Genomic DNA, 17,586 nt, shown 5'->3' with positions numbered 1-17,586 from the left:
CACACTCATGATGATGAACTTGCAGCTCAGCTTCCTGCCGCCTGCTTGACCCGGGAGCACCAGCAGGCTACCGGCCTCGCCCTTAGCTCCCGCCTCCTCTCGCAACCTCGGGGCCTCGGGGCGCCAGTGGGGGCTCCAGAGGGCCGGGGCTGCAGCAGGGGCGCGCGAGGGCGCGGGGTCCCGCCGGGGAGCGCGCACGGAGCGGCGCCTCGGCCGCCCTGCTTCCTGGAGCTCTGCTCCTTTGACCCCAGTGGCAGTCCCTGTCACTGCACCGCTCTCGTTCCCTCCGGCTCGCCGCGCCCTCGCTCCCTCTCCTCGCCCCCACGCTCGCTCTCTCCCCAGATCGAGGCTGCTCGGGTCCTTTCTCCCCCCGCCCCCCGCCTCCCTCTCGCGCCGCGCCCCCGGCCCCCCGCCCCAGCCCGCGGCGGGACCTTCGGGGTCGAAGGTTCTGGCCCGCCCGCGCCCCTCGCCGCCCCCGCGCGCCCCCCGCGCGCCTCCCGCCGGCTCCGGCTGCTCCGCGATGGATCGCTTGCTCGTCGGGCGCTGAAGGCATCCCCGGGACCCGGAGCGCAGCCCGGGAAAGGTAATCCGCCCCGGGAAGGGAGGCGGAGGGCGGGGGAGGGGGAGGAGGCGGCCGGGCGCCCGGTGCCGCGCGCGAGAGGAAGGGAAAAAAATGCACACACAAAGCGGAGCCCGGGTGAGAGGTGCCTTGTCAGAGGCGCGTGCGAGGGGCTCGGAGGCTGCGGACCGCGGCTGCCCCGGTGCCCCTGACAGTCGCTCGAGTCGGCGCTTTCCGGGCAATTCGGAACCCGAGGAGGGCTTTTTTCCAACCCCCGGAGCGAAAGCGAATTCTTTTTTAGGAGCTGTCTCCCTCCCACTCCCCATGTCGCCCCTCTGCCCTTCTCCCCTCCCCCCGCCCCTATCCTCGGCCCCCGACCTCCCGGGGTCCCCACCTCGCCGCTCCCTCCTCCGCCGGGCTCTTTTAGCAGCGAAGGAGGGGGTGTAGGCGAGGGGCAGCGGCGAAAGCCGGGCGGCGGGGATGGGGGTGGGGACGAGGGCACGGCGAGCTGTTTACTAGAAAGTCCCGGGGTTCTGTGTTCGAGCCGCCCGGGCCTAGGCCCGGGTGCATTGTGTTGGCCCGAGCCCTGGGCGCCCGCGGCGGCCGGAGCGAGGTGCGGCGGCCGGGAAGGCGCCGCGCAGCTTTGTGCTGGCTCTGCGCTCCGCGGCCGCCCTCGGGCCGCCTGCGCGCGCGCCGCTCTCGCGCGGGGCCGTTTCTCACCCTCTCCCCGCTCTCCAACCTGGATCTCCCCCGCCGCCTCCTGTCTCCGCGATCGCAGCCTGCAGAGCGGGCCAGCGACCCGGGCTGGGCGGCGGGGGACGAACGGCCAGAAAAAGTAACCGTTGCCGCTCGATTCTTCCCTCGGGAGGCAGGAGTTTCTTTGCTATTTACATGTAACAGGGTTGTCTTTGCAAAACCTTTGAATTCCGAGGTTTTGCGGCCTAGGAGGTGAAGGGGGCATTTTTCCTGGAGATTGGGGAGGGTATTAGAATCCACCAGCAAGGAAAGAAATTAAGGATGCCCCAGTGGGCGGATTTATACCACACCCCTCCCCAGGACACCCCAAATTAAGTGCAAATGCAGGTCTTGAAAAATGTGTAATCGAGATGCTGCAAACACACACAAACAGGTCAGGGTGGGGGGAAAAAACAAAACAAAACTTTAAGTGAAAGAAAAGATTTCCAAAGAGGGGGGTGGAAATCCGTGGCCTCCACACCCCCTTCGAACGTTCGCTGGATCCCTCCCTTTCTCTGCCGCTCCAAGGATGCAGCCCGGCAGCTCCGGGGCAGAGAGCAGGGAGGCGTCGGCGGCCCCGGGCGCGGGTTCGGCTCTCAGGATTCGGGGATGCCAACGCGCCCTGGAGGCTGACGTCGGGGGCGTGGGGCTGTGATGCTCGAGCGAGGATGGCGCGGTGTCAGAGCCACTGGCCGCCGGTGGTCATCAATCAATTCGGGGCTGGGGAAGCGGTAGAGAAAGAAGGACAAGCGCCCAGCGGAGCCTGGGGCCGCGAGCGCCAGCGCCAACAGTGCCAGCCGCGGCGGCCGCGGCGGAGACGACGGCGGTGGCAACGAGGGACTGAGCGAGTAAGGCGAGCTGGTGCTCCAGTAAAGAAGGGGGAGCTGTAACCCGGACAAGCCGGCCGTGAGCCGGGAGGGCAGGGCGCGCGCGCGCGCGAGTGAGTGAATGAGTGTGTGTGTGTGTGTGTGTGTGGTTGCTGACCCCCCTCTCCCACAACTGCCCACCGTAGATTTAAAACAAACACACCAATCCAAAGTAGAGAATTCCGCACCCCCCGCCCCACCATATATAGACTCCACGCGTTGCCAGAGGCGCGGGAGAAAAGTCCTGCCCTTTCTCTCCGAAAGAATGTGCCAGCCGGGTGTCCGAAGTGCTGGAGACAAGTTCAGGTGTAAGTGCGTTGGGAGGGAGGGCGCTCTGTGGACAGAGGGCACGTGGAACTTTGTGCATCCGTCTAAAAACCTTGGCGGAGAAACCGCTCGGAAGGCTTCTGGGCATCGCTCCGGGATACAGGGATGAGTAACTGGAGATGGGCATAAAAGAGTAAGGGCGTAAGTTGAGAAAGCACTCGATCTGTGCGGCAGAGGGAGGAGAGAGCGAAATTTGGCGGAGTTGGAGCCGGCGAGTTCCAAAGTCCGGCCAGGAGGTTGGTCGGACGATATTCTTAGGGGCTAGTGAATAAAATGAGCATCCTTGTTTAAACGAGGAAATCCCGGGCTCCTTTCTCATAGGCTGTGCCGTGCGGTGTTCGGGTAGAGAGGTCATGAGTTGTTGCTTTGAAACTTTTGGTAAATTGGACTTCTGGTGTCTAGGAGGTGGAGACAGTTACTTAATTCCTCAGCTTTTAATCCTTTCATTGCCAGCAGACTTTAAAAGGATTTCCCACTAGATTCCTAAAAAAGAATATTGCAAGTTGCACAGCTTAAGGCACAGGAGAAGTGATTGCTGTCTAGGAAATGCAAAATGTGCTCACATGATTTTTTTTTTTTTAAAGAGAAAATCAAAGTAGCACCAGCATGAATGTTTGGCAATGTCAGTCCCTTTTAGATTTTTCTTTAGGATTGCTGGCATTTAGTACTGGGTTCCTTTGTTTTGTAAAGCAAATGTATTGAAGTATAAAAATGGAAATTTAAAAAAGAGTACTGCTCTCTTTAAATATTATACATAAAAAGTAATGTGTGTGATGTGGATGAGGTGCTCCAAAATCTGATCATTTGGAGGGTTTTACTGCCTGTATGAAGCAAGGGGATGCAGGTTCTTAGTAGTTTGAGGCGGTGTATCATTCTGTCTTGTTTCAAGCTTTTTCCAGGTTTCTCAGATTAGAGGAGGGAGTTTACCAAAAAAAAAAAAAAAATGCCTTTCCCATGTGTTGGTGTTTCATATTCTTGATATATGATTATCCTGTGATGTGAATGGGGGTGAACATAGCATTTTTAAAAAATAAGCTTTTTCTTGACTCGTCTGTAAAGGTTCCTGTGAAAGTTTTGAAGCTCTCTGCCTCAGTCTGACATTTTCTTCAAAGGACTCCAGATTAAAGAAGATAGACGCTGCAGGTGCACTGTTTCGATAAAACATTTGAAAGAGAACATGGTAAAGATGAATTCAAATGAGGTGCCAGCCACCCATTTACCCTTTTGAGTTACAGGGGCCTGTGCTTGCTGATGAAAAGATGTTCTATTTGTCTTACTGGAGCAAAGGTGCAAAAAGGCACAGATCTCACTTGGTAGAAAAGGCAATCCCATGTTGCCTCTGGGATATAGTGGACCATATAAGAGAGCAAATTGATCACCTTCTAAGTTCTTTCTTTTCTGGACTTCAAATGGGAGGGTCTAATGCTAACTACTGTAGGTCATTACCTAGATATTTACATAATAGGTATGTATCTTTCATTTCTAGGCCATTTTGCTGAGTTTAATTAGTGAGTTTACTCCAGGAACATTTAAACTGTTTCTGGCTCCGGGTGCAGAGATTGTTACAGAGAGGTCACAGTGGTCTAGACATGAATTTTATTTCCTTTGCTTCTTAATGTTCTGTATTTCACACAATAGACATTGATGGCAGGAACATAAGAATTGCCATGTAATTTTTACACCACTCTCTAATTTATGCAAACACTAAGTTCTCCAGTCTGAAAATGTGTATTTTTTCCCCCTCTGTGCTTTGATGGCTAACATTCTTTTTAATGACAGTCATTTCTATAACAGGAAGATGTTTTCATTTGTATTTACTTTTCAGCATGTCGCAATTATGCAGTTTTGCACTTCATTCGTGTCTCGGTACTTTGTGTCTCAAAAGAGAATTACAGTACTTAGAACAGGACTGCAATTTGAAGCAGGTGTTGTGTTTTACTGTTATGCAAAATAACAGTAAAATATAATTGTGGGGGAAATTAAGGAAACAGCTGCAAACTTGGTATGAAAACTGCTACATTATGATTTGTAAGCAGTTCTTATAGATATCTTACATCAGAGAAGCAGGCAAAGATTTTAATTTCGTTAATCCTAGTGGCCTGGTTGTCTGTCAGCCAGTGCTTAGAGGACTCATACCTCCCATGAAGTCAGGAAGAAGAAAGAGAACCCAAAATGACACTTTGTTTAAAATGCCAGAGCAGGAGGGATTCATGTCTTGGCAGCGCCATTGTGTGTTAGGAACGCAGGCAAGGTGGGTGTTATTTAGCTTGCTTTGCTAATATGAAGAAGGCAATGATTTGAGTAGAAGGCTATGGAATTTCTTAGCTCAGCTAGCATATGGAGGACTACACAAGCCCTGGGTTGTAAAATAATAAAATAAATGGCCTATGGCAAGCCATCTGCCTTTTGCTTGATATTTAAGGTGTTTCATGCCAAATTTAAATCTAATCTTATTATTCTAAATATTTTTATTTGAGATAGCATCTAAGATTCCCAGAACTTCATGGTGCACTTGGTGGACGTATTGTAATGCAGAGCGCTTAAAGTAAGAGTGTGGGTTAACCCAAGGGTATCCAAGGAGCATGCTGTCCCCTTCTTGAAAACTTCCCTGATCAATTGCAACAGCTTAGAGGCAGGGATGGGCTCTGCTCAGTCTTTGTGCACCTGCTGTAAAAATAAACATCCTCATTTCTGAACCCAGTGCAGCAAATAATATAGTGTCTTTTAGACAAATAATCAAAATGAGCTGAAAAAAATTTTAAAGGATGAAACCAGCTACTGAGAATATTGCAGAACCAAGCAGGAGTGAGGGCTTCCCTTATGGCTCAGCTGGTAAAGAATCTGCCTACGATTCAGGAGACCTGGGTTTGATCCCTGGGTTGGGAAGATCCCCTGGAGAAGGGAAAGACTAGCCACTCCAGTATTTTGGCCTGGAGAATGCCATGGACTGTATAATCCATACGGTCACAAACAGTCAGACATGACTGAGAGACTTTCACTTTCAAGCAGGAGTGAAGCGGTAGATTCCATGGCCACCCTTCTTTACTGCTCCTTCTGGTCTTCAAGAGGCTGGTAATGAATGCACCCAAAATGGTAATCCAAGCCTGGATGTGTTCAACTTTCCCCTGAGTAACTGGACGGTTTTAAGAACCTATGTTACATGTAGCAAGAAGGATTTGCCTTAACATAAAGTTCTTGGCTGGAATAGAATCCATATGTATACCGTGCTTTGAGTACCTATGTATTTTGGAACCACTGAAAAATTATATGTGATGTGTGCATATATTATGTGTGTATCATAGTTACACACAGGTATCTGTGATGAACACAGCATTTTAAATTTACATTTGGCATTGTGTTTTATGGCTGTGCTAAGCACTGAGGTTTCAAATTATTCTGTGACACCAACTTTGTACAGACCAAACGTTCCAATTAGCAGGGAAGGTTTGGAAGACTCTCCACTTCGAGCTCAAACCATTTATAGTTAGACACCATGGCAACTGTGGATGTGCCCTTCCGTAATTCACGTTAAGTGGCATAATTATAATTAAAGAGGAAATCTTAGTTTGAACACCATTGAAATGATTTGCTAGCAGCCAGCCGTGTCGTTTGGAGTGCCATGTCCATTCTGAAGTACGTGCTGGATGGAGAGTTGGGAAAGGTTTTGTCCACGAAGCGACCACACAGATTAAGATTTTTCCTGAACCAATTTCACATCCAGGTGTCACGTCTGACATTGTTTAGAACATCCTCTTTTTCTTTGTCCTCATTTTTTTTGTTTTGTTTTTTTCCAGAAACGCAGAGCAGTATTGATGAGTAGATCCTTGGGTTCAGAGGTTGGCTGAAACGCACCATGCCCACTTCCATCCTTCGCTCCGGAAAGTTGTGAATTGCTCATGCCTATAGAGAGGAAGGATGGCACATGGGATTCCTTCTCAAGGCAAAGTTACCATCACGGTGGATGAGTACAGCTCCAACCCCACCCAGGCATTCACGCACTACAACATCAACCAGAGCAGGTTCCAGCCGCCACATGTACATATGTAAGTATCGCTTGTGAACTTAAAAAAGTTAGCCATCAGGGAATTAGAAAGTCGCTAATGACTTGGAGAATAAAAGATGTAGGCTTCACCAAACAGATGGCTTATCTGTGGTTCCAAGTATGGCTCAGAGGAATCCTCTGCATCTGGGTAACGCTGAACGTTTCCAGAGTATGTACAGTCGACCATAATTTGCTATTAGATCTTTAGAGCCCTCAAGGGCTTGCCTACATTTTGTGGATAACAACAGAGAGGTTCAGATATTCACCTGATGTCACACAGCTGATTTTGGCAGATTCCCGACCCCTAGTTCAGTTCGGATTTACCTTGCATTGCTTGCTTCCCTGATGAAATGTCCTTAACATTTCTGTAGTTTTTTTCCCCGCTATAACTCACCCCACCAGCCCTTTACATTCAGCTGGGAAATAGGCCTAATTGGGACTAACTGTCCAGCCACTGCTAAATCTGTTGTCTTGCCTGTTGCTCGTAGAACGTGTGCAGCATGCTGCTGGATTTGAACAATATGGGGAACAAAGGATTAAGGACAGTGGGTTCCAGGAATTGTACTTTTCCCTCACTCCCTCATACTTTTTATTTAAGCCCTGTCTCGGTTTAAACTGTTTAAGGAACAAAGTGCGGGAGAAATCCAGAGGCAAGGATTTTGCAGCACCTGGGTGCGCACCAGCTTTTTTTTCTGTTCCTCTGCTACAGGATGTGCTGGGCTTTCAGCAGGAGGGGCAAAAGGTCACCATCTCCCTTGTTTATTCAAGGCCTGGTGCTCATTCTCTATTAGACCCTTCCAGTGTCTAACATGAGTCTTTCATGGTAGGACTAAACCCCTTTGAAAAGCATTGTATAGTCAAGAGAGAAAGGAGGTTAGGGATCTGTTGACTGATTTTGCCATTCCCGGCAAAATTGAACTCGGGGCATGTCCAAGTCACAAGCTCTTTTTTTAAAAGTAATTGTTTTATTTGGGCATTAAAAAAAAAACAACCCAGTAAGTCCACCTCCCTCCCACCACCAACACAGACACACACACAGATACATGCAACCCCCTCCTCAAATTTACAAACACTAACCAAACACAAAGATCTTTCTCTTGACTGCCTGGGTATTGTCATAAGTACTAGGATGTTACTTTGCAAGTTTGCATATTCTGTAGAGCTCCTCAATTATCTATGATAGGATTTCTGCAAAAAAAAAAAAAAAAGAAGAAATAGAGAAATCCTTGCAAATGGTTAATGCTAAACTATTTCTAAGATTTTTATACTCTCTTTAAATCAGGATATGTTCATAATAATGAAGGTTTCTTGGTTTTAAGGAAAAGTTTTTAAGGGAAAGACTTTTCTTTGTTAAAATGGCTTTTCTGAATACTAACTGTGTGTTAATTTCAAATATTCCTTTTATTCTTCTGCTTCTAATAATTGCTTTTCCTTCAAATATGTTATAGAATGTGTGTAAACTGGACTTAGGAATCCTTGAGCTCTGCTTTGCTGGTGTAACATTTCTATTAAAGAATGGCACAGCACTTTGTGGATTTTTGTTTCCTTCCAGGCAAAAGAAAGTATGTTTTGCCCCAGATTCCTTGGAAAACGACTGACAGGGAATCTCAGCTTAGTCTTTGCTTGTTTGTAGCCCTAAGATTCCACTGGTGAGCTGTGAATGCACAATGATATTTTAAAAATCATGTAGCCTTAGAACTGATGTACATGGTCTAGCCATGAAAAATTTGAAGGATCAGATTATACCTTTTATGAAAACAAGCCTTGAAAAGTGGAGTTTGCAGTGGTGGCTTGGACAGTTGTGTAGCCCTCTTACCCGACTTCTGCCCTGGGAGTAGTAGTTCTTCCACGGTTAACTCCAGGTGCCCTTGGCACCTTCATCACCCATGAGCAAGGGCGCAGGTGGAGGGCTTCCCACCTACACCTTTTGTTCCAGCCACGCATGTTGGCACCCCGTGGGCCTTTCTGTCTTGGTGCCATTGCCTTCACTGTTTCTCACAGCTGAGACGCTCACATTTCAGCTCTGCTGAGAGTCAATTCTTGGCCCTCTGCATCTAGGAAACCTCTTCTGTCTTCCCCAGTCCAGAGTGACTGTGCCCATCCATCCCCCACCCTCCACCGACATGACATTTTCATCACTTGGTGTTTTCCTCCAACCAGACCACCTCCATTTTTATTCTTCTCTGTTTCTCTCTTACCCCTCCGTTCTCCCTACCTTCTCTCAAACGATATCATTCTTTTTTTAAAATACTGGGGCAGGTTTGTTTTATTAAAAACAGTTTTTAACATTTATTTATTTGTTTGCTGTGCTGGGTCTTGGTTGTGTCACGTGGGCTCCTCAGTCTTCACTGAGGCACGTGAGGATCTTTAGTTGTGGCACTGTGGCATGTGGAATCCAGTTCCCGGACCGGGCATCGAACCCAGACCCCTGCGTTGGGAGCATGGAGTCTTAACCACTAGACCACCAGGAAAGTCCTGTATCATTCATTTCTTTTTCAAGGCAAGGATTGAGCAGGTGACAGGTGTTTAGAAATATTGACTGATCACTTGATTGATCCATGGATTTGATTGTGCATTGTGTTGAAAAATTGTGATTGAGATTTGGAGATGTTCATTGGGATCTCTGACCAGTCTTAACACTCAGTGTTGTTTGAAAGAAGGTACACATTATCAAGATGCTGGCCAACCTTTTCCTTGACCTTTCTTTTCCATGCTTGGTCCCCTAGCACAGAGACCAGCCCATACTGGGCATTCAGATTTTTTGGTTAAATATGATCATGTTATATCTAAAAAGATTGCCCAGGGTCTAAATAGAAGCCTAAATTGGCTGGAAAATACCTATAAAATATTTAGTCTAAAATTTCTTCAGTTTTTCTAAATTTTTAACATGTCATAGTTAAAACACAAAAGAGCTCTACTCCTCTCCCTGAAGGTATTTTGTCTTTTCTTCTTGAATAGTTGCTCATTTATTTTGCATGAGTTTCTTAGAACATTGGCTTTCCTTTTGCACTTACAACTGACGTCTGTGGAGACCCATGACAGATCGCCTGGATTGAAGTTACAGTGCTGATCCGTAAAGTGAGCTTTTTCTTTCAGGAAACCTAGTTGAGGTTTAGTTAACTTGTTTAAGAAATAGTTCACTTCCTATTTAATTAGTTTGTCGCACCTCAGCTTTGTGACCCATCTTGGACAATTTACCTTCTCTCTTAGTAAATGTAAACATTTGCACCAAATGATAGATATGAACCCTTTTAGCTCTGACATACCAAGATTAAGATTGCAGTTAGGACATTTATTTGCAGGATGTGCTGTGAGGGGAACACCCATGCGTAAGACCCAGTTCCCATCTTCATAACCTCATCATTGATTTCAAAGCTGTCAGTTCAACTGGCATTAAGGGTTTACCACATGGTCCTGGTTTGGTTTCACTTGGGAGTTCTGAACAGGTTGTCACCAGGCCTTCTAGGAATCACTGGTCAGCATCTCTGCCTGTGATGTAGGGAAGTTTTTTTTTTTTTTTTTTAAAGAAAGCAATCCCATATGACCTTGGGAAAGAAAATTAAAGCACAGCTGAAGTTGACAGGGCAGAATTGAACCCAGAATTTCTTATCCAGATTCTTAAAGATACTGATAGATGTGATGGTTGAAAACCAGCAATTAACAGGGCTTCATTTTTCTACAGCCCTGTCATGTTCCCAAGCAGAATGCTATTTAGTATTTTTAATGATGAAACTTATTTAGTATTTTCAGTGAGGGTAGGAGCAGGTGCTCAAGGAATCAGTGTAGATCTCAAAACACCAACAAGATTTTGTATGTTTTACATTGTCTGAGGCCTAATTAAGTACTGTAAAACATCTTTAGTAAGGTATCTAACCATATCTGTTTTTGCATCAAAAGTCACCCTTCAGTCCCTTGCAAACCAGGATGATTGGCTACCCTATTGAGGTTAATTCCTCACTTTTTTCTTTCAAGATTGGTTGCTAGGAAGCTCAAATTAAATTTTATTTTCAGTTTTGGACACTTTGTACTTTCTTGTCCATGGCTTTAGTTGCCAACACCCCTGGAATCTTACTTAACTCTTTTTCTTTTACATTTGTTTTGAGGAGGCAGGGTAGTATAGTGGTCTGTGTCACCAGTGGAATTAGATTGTTGGATTTAAAACCTGGTTGCATGACTTACTAGCTGCATAACCAACTGTGGAGAAGTGTATTAACTTCCCTTTTTTCCCATCTCTAAAATATAGATGATAAAAGTAGCACCTATCTCCAAAGGTTCTTGTGAAGGTTAAAAACATTATTATCTGTAAAGCTTTTAGAGGAATGCTTAGTATATAGTCTGTACTCAATAATTGTTAACTCTTCTCATAGATGATTGTTTTATTGATTCTGCACTTTATTATTCTGTCTCAGTTCATTTTGAAAATTAGTGGAGTATAGATAAATGGATAAATAAGAAAATCACTGGTAAGTTTTGTCCTGTCTTCCTCAAGGAGTCATTACTAGCAAACTTGTCCTACGCTTAGTTGCTCAGTCATGTCTGCGACCCATTGGACTGTAGCCCAACAGGTTCCTCTGTCCATGGGCTTTTTCAGGCAAGAATACTGGAGTGAATTACCATTTCTTTTTCCAGGGGATCTTCCCAACCCAGGTATCAAACCCACATCTCCTGTGTCTCCTGCATGGCAGGTGGATTCTTTACCCGCTGAGCCATCGGGGAACCCGTAGTAGCAAACTTGGCTGGGTGTAATTTTTAGCTGTCAATGTTGGAAGGTGCCCTGACTTCTTTTTTAAAATTTTTTCATTTTTAAAATTTTTTACTGAAATATAGTTGACTTGCAAAATTGTATTAGTTTCAGATATACAACATAGTAATTCTATATTTTTATACTTTATATTCCACATAAAGTTATTATAAAATATTGGCTATATTCCCAGTGCTCTATATTGCATTCTTGTAGTTTATCTATTTTATATCAATAGTTTGCACCTCTCAATCACCCACACCTGTTTTGCCCCTCCCTCTGCCTCTCACCAGCAGTCTGTTCTCTGTCTGTGTTTCTGTTTTACTATATTTGTCCTTTTATGTTTTAGATGCCACATGTAAGTGAAAATGTATAGTATTTGTCTTCCTCTGTGCCCTGACTTAGTGCCTGTTGGGATGTCTCACCTACCTTGAGTTATTCATGGGTTTGTCAGCCGCAAGGGGACAAGGAATCTGGAGAGCTGAGTGTTGTCACCTGATTTTTCCCTGTAGAATCATAGTGGCCTGCATTCACTTGTGCTAGTCTCAAGCCTTCTAGCCCTATCAGTGTCTGAGGCTCTGTACCTATGGCTGAGGTTAAAACAGAAGCATTAAGTCAGTCAGTCAGTTTAGTTGTTCAGTCGTGTCCGACTCTTTGTGACCCCACGGACCAGACCGCAGCACACCAGGCTTCCCTATCCATCACCAACTCCCGGAACTTGCTCAAACTCGTGTCCACCAAGTCAGTGATGCTATCCAACCATCTCATCCTCTGTCGTCCCCTTCTCCTCATGCCTTCAATCTTTCCCAGCATCACGGTCTTTTCCAGTGAGTCAGTTCTTCACATCAGGTGGCCAAAGTATTGGAGCTTCAGTTTCAGCATCAGTCCGTCCAATGAACACTCAGGACTGATCTCCTTTAGGATGGACTGGTTGGATCTCCTTGCAGTCGAAGGGACTCTCAAGAGTCTTCTCCAACACCACAGTTCAAAAGCATCAATTCTTCGGCACTCAACTCTGTTTATAGTCCAACTCTTACATCCATACATGAGTACTGGAAAAACCATAGCTTTGACTAGATGGACCTTAGTGGTTAAAATAGAAGCCTTAAGAGTTAACTGGATTTAACCAGGACTGAGTACAAATGGTATAGCTTGAGCTGGGGAATGAGGACAGTGTTCACACGGTTGCTGATAATGTGGTGTGAAGTCAGAGATCTCTATCCGAAAGCTGATCTCACTAGTTGCTGGCTTGGCTAGGTGATGATGGGCTGGATTACTGAACTTCTATCTTCTCATCTGTAAAATGGGTTCAATGACTCTCTAAGATGGTTGTCAGCGTTACTTGAGATGATGTATATGACATAGTGCCCAGAAGATAGCATTGGTAAATAAATGCTGTGATCATACTTCTGGTCTTGTCCAGTAGCTGGTGAGCATGAAGTGTTAACATCTTTTTTTTTCCTGAACTGCTTGTGTGAAACTTGACAAGTCCAATTTGTCCTTGTTGCTTTGTTGCATTTTAGAGCATCTGTCAGTGTTTGCTTGGGCATTGCTAATCAAAAATGGTCTGAAGCTTTTAGGGTATCCTGGTGATCATCCCATGCCGAATTCTTACAAGATTTTGTTTGTCTAATCTCAAGTTTTATTCTTAAGTGGTAGGAAATAAATATTTATTTCAGGTCTATATTAGTTATCCTTGGCACTTCCGAGGTGGCAGAGTGGTAAAGAATCCACCTGCCAGTGCAAGAGATGCTTGGGACACAAGTTTGATCCCCGGGTCGGGAAGATTCCGATGAAGTAGGAAATGCCAACCCACTCCAGTATTCTTGCCTGAAAAATCCCAAGGACAAAATAGCCTGGTAAGCTACAGTCCATGGAGTCACAAAGAGTCAGACACAACTGAGCGACTGAACACAATAGGTATCCTTAGATATAAGAAGAAAGTTACAGAAGAGTGTTAGAGAATGATGCCATTTGGTTAAAAAAAAAATCTCAAAATGTGTAAAAAGATAAATATCAACATTATTGGGGATTCTGTAGGGAATAAATTTACAAATAAATTTAGGGGAGGGAATGATAGGTAAAGATCTTAACACTTTTTTATTTTATATACTTTCATCTATTTTATAAGAATTCTATAATGCTTTTATGATTAAAAAAACATTTAGTTAAAGAATGATAAACATGTGATTTGTCTGCAGTCCCTTCTGCTTTTAGTTAGCAAGATTTGCGTTGAAGGCTCACTCTCATGTAAATCTGCTTTCTTTGGGCCCAGCTTCCTTGGGTGGTACCTTCTTCTGTTCTGTGTTGTAATCCAGGTAGAGACCAAAGGCTGTTTCTTGGTTCAGTGTCATTCAGCTTGCTCCTCTATGTGAAGATGTGAGGCCATAGATGCTGCTGACTTCTTAGCATCTAATAGAGGGACATCTATTTAAGAAATGCTGTCAAGTTCATTTTTGGAAGCCAGAAAAGTGTACAGTATCGATAAATAAAGAGCTTGCTGTCGCAGATGACTTGACAGTATTTCAGGGAACCTGGATTCTGGTCCTGTCTTGGTCACTAATTAGGTCTGTGATCCTGAGCAAGTTGAGCGTCTTTGAATTTCAAGTTCCTCACCAGCTGTTGCACTCGATGCACTTTAGCATCATTCCTTCCTACCCTGGCCGTCTAGGGTTTCCTCTTTTCTTCTCTTTCCTTTAGTCTGTTTGAAATAAAGAACAATAATCCCTCATCATTAGTGATATTCTGTAGGGAAAGACTACATAGTGAGACATCACGGGGATACACTGGAGGAGAAGACCAGTGACTCCCCACCTCGCATAGGGAGGAAGAGGAGTATCAATGAATGAGTGATTGTCTGGGGCTCTGTAAAATTACACAGTACTCACAAGGTAGAGATTCATTCTTTGTCGAAGAGCTGGGTTGCATTAGCTGTGTGGAAAAAAAAAAATTCTAAACATTTTTCTCTTGGTAAGCCGCTTTCTCATTCTCATTACAAATTTATCACTGGCCTGCACATTAGCATGGCCATAATTTTTGTTAATGTTTTCAATCTGAAATTCATCTTGGAGATGCTGAATGGCCCTTTTGGTTTGTGCTCATGTACAAACACAGGGTGTTTTTTCTTTTCCTCTCTCATTTCTTTTAAAAAATAAGTTCTTTTTCCTGTTATGCTCCCTGAGGGTACTGGTCTCGTGGTCCATGACAGTTTAGGCTTCATTTCAGAACTGACTTTTTTCCTATCCCGTTGATTTCTTTGCTTTTAAAAGGCAACCTGAAATTAGATTTTTTTTTTTTTTTTGTCCCATATGGATTTGTCCTTAGAAATTTAGCTGTATATTGCATAACTAGGTAGTTTTGTTTGTTTTTGGTTCCTTGACTCTCTGGAAGGGTAAAGAATTTTGACAAAGCCGATTCTTTCTACTATGGTATGCCTGGATTTCAAATCCTGAAACAGTTACCTACTTTTATAGAGAGAAAAGATTCATACGAAAAGTGTGGCTACAGTCAGTGGATTGGCATATCCTGAAACTGGGCAATTCTTAATCACCTCTCCTTATGGATTAAATTTATCTCCTGATCTGAGTACAATTTTTAAAAAACATTGTTTTGATAAAAATAGACAAAAATGACAAGACTAGCTAACCAGGAAAGGAGTACTATAATAGGGAGTCTGTATTTGAAACATATTAATTTCAATTCTAAGATTTAGAGCCTGTGAAGATGTAGATTTTAAGATATGAAAACAAAGCTAATAATTAAATCTGCCACCTCTAGTATAACAAGCTCTAGGTAGTTCTGAACTGTTTCAAAAAGGAGAAAAAACTCACCGAGTCTCAGAATGTGTGCATCAGCTTGTTTTTCATCTTCTGCAGTGTTTTCTTCGCTCTCTCCTTCCCATGTCTCCTTCCCTTTTAGACTTACCTGGCATCCTGGAAACTGGGTGTTTCTGTAGCTATCCTGGCATAATTAGGCTATTATTTAAATATCAGTGTGGACAAAATTGCCACGATTTTCCAGACCACCATGTTAGTCTGCCTTTTTTTTTTTTTTAATGTAAAAAGTACACTTAAAGGCTTTGTCTGTGTAGAAACACTAACTTTGCAAAGAGGAAACTTTGTTGAATTTATTGGCCTTTGCAGTATTTGGATCTGCATATTTTTCTTTTTCTTTGGCTTTGAAGATTTTTTTTCCTTCAGTTTGTCCCTGTAAAAGGGTAAAATGTATGCAAATAAGAAAATGTGTTGTCTTGCAGGCTTTTAATTTTTTTTTCCTTTACCACACATCAAGAATATACACTCTAGTTGGTTTAAATTTTCATGTTTTTATATTAAATAGCAAAGCTCTTGACACTAGTTGAAAAAAAAACAAAACAGAAAAACACTAGCACCATTTAATAGAGCAAAGAGGTAAATTTTCAGAACTTGTTAGTATTGAGCTTTAAAATTTCACGTGAGAATTAAACCCTTCTTGAGGTTCATTTGTCGGCAGTGGCTTCCTTACAAGATTGTGGTGCCCTACCACCATAACATGAACTCTACTCAAATCCATTTATTTCTTTGAATAGACAGTCTCTGAAACCTTCCAGCTAAAAGATTTGATAATTCTCCAATTGGAAGGAAAATATCTTTTCTCATCTTTCGGTGGACTATTTTGGCATTTCTGCTGATTGGCTAAGAAAAGCGGTTTACTTGTGGTATTTAGTTTTAGGTATTTGGGCCACAGACCAAGTTTCAAACCGTTTACATATTGTACACTTAGTTTAAAATGTGTTTTGCCCAAAGACTTATAACTGAAATTAAGAAAAAAAAAAAGGTAAAGTCTCCCACCAGCTAAGCAGCCTCAGCATGTTTCTCTAATTTCCTGAGTTAGCCTTTTGCTATAACATGGACCTTCTACCAGCTCTGTTTTGGTCCTGAGTTTTGGAAAAATTTCCGCCTTTTGTTTCATTTTGCTTTGCCTTAAGACTTCACTTAAGACTTCAGAGATAACCACAGAAGCCTGTCAAACTGTATGAGGCATTTTTTAATAATCACAGATATTTTTTAATAATCACAGATACCCGTTGCTCTTAGTTTTGCCTTATATTTAATATTCCATTTTTTAAAAAGTACCAACTTTTGTACATTGGTCCTGCTAGGGTGTGGAGGAAATATAATGAGGAGATAACATGTTTTATGGAGAAGAGGGAAAGTAGTGGTATATGTGAAGAAGAGAGAGGAAAGGAGAGGGAGGGCCTGGCAGGTATATTATTAGATTCTAACTCTTTCTTGCAGTTATAATGTCCCTGGCCTTGGGCTTGACTTGAATGCCAGGAGTATGTCAGCACATCCCTGAACATCAGTCAGCGGGGAGATAAGACAAATTTCACCTTGGGTTTTTAGGGTATGCATGCCAACTCTACATACCAATGAATCCAGCATTTGAAAGGATCAGAATCGAAATTTTTGATACACTGACCTGTGTTGATCCCTGAGACAGAACAATTTGTTAGACTTTTTTGAGTAACTCAGAAGTTTAGGTTTGTGTTTCAATGTTAAAAAAAAAAAATCCATTTGAGAAATAGTGAACCATGAACTGGTTTTTGAGAAATGTAAAAATATCTGAAACGTCAGCTGCCCAAGGTCTGCCCTCTGTTAGTCTCTAGGAGACTTACCGTGTGTTGTGCTTGATTCTGACTTTCACAGTTAACTTGTCTTCACTTTGTTCCTGACCCTCACATTTTGGGCACAGCTGGATGCCCTGAAACCTATTTTGTCTCCACCAGCTTAGAGTAAAGAAGAATGAGGAGGGGGGATGTCTTTGGGAAGAACTGACAGACTAGGAAGGAGGTATTAACTCCTGAAGGATATTAATTCCTAATTCTTCCATAGTGCAGTTCAAAGAAGACTCTCTTCCCCCTCCATGTGAAATAGAAAAGCACAGGTAGGTGTCCTTTTCCTTACAGAAGAGTGAGTCTAGTACCACCCCCTCGTCGGCTGACGCCCTTGAGAATTCAGAAGGGAAATAGCAACCACGTGGGAGGTGGTTGGCCCCCGTGTCCCTGCCCCTCGGTGCTGGATGGCTGGCCTGTTTTGCATCTCTCCATCTCGACCCCTCCGCCACATTAATGGCAGCCGGCACGCTCCACTGTTTATCTTGGAATTCGATACCATCATCTTGGCAACCAAACTGGGACCTTTACTGCTCACATTGTTTGTCATTTGTTGTTAATTATCTGTTACCATAAATTCTGCACTTTGAGAAAAAAAGGAATGTTTTGAAATATTTCCTCCCAACATGTAAGTGGAGCTTCATTTTCTGTGGACAAAAGAAG

The 17,586-nt window shown here is 43.9% G+C and overlaps 1 protein-coding gene across 4 annotated transcripts in view; it reads left to right on the top strand.

The window, feature by feature from the left end:
- Window positions 1-249: 249 nt before the first annotated feature.
- Window positions 250-17,586, top strand: part of MPPED2 (metallophosphoesterase domain containing 2) — a 211,278-nt gene continuing 193,941 nt past the window's right edge. For 2 of the 4 annotated variants that reach the window (XM_005216303.4, XM_010812742.4), the window contains exons 1-2: window positions 250-583; window positions 6,282-6,530. In XM_005216303.4, the coding sequence (XP_005216360.1) occupies window positions 6,403-6,530 (128 nt within the window). In that variant the 5' untranslated portion in view covers window positions 250-583; window positions 6,282-6,402. 4 annotated transcript variants of the gene reach the window in all.

This window comes from Bos taurus, chromosome 15 (assembly GCF_002263795.3).
Source record: "Bos taurus isolate L1 Dominette 01449 registration number 42190680 breed Hereford chromosome 15, ARS-UCD2.0, whole genome shotgun sequence".
NCBI classification, from domain to species: domain Eukaryota; kingdom Metazoa; phylum Chordata; class Mammalia; order Artiodactyla; family Bovidae; genus Bos; species Bos taurus.
The sequence above is the reverse complement of the archived record's forward strand: the minus strand, read 5'-3'. Positions and strand labels throughout refer to the sequence as shown.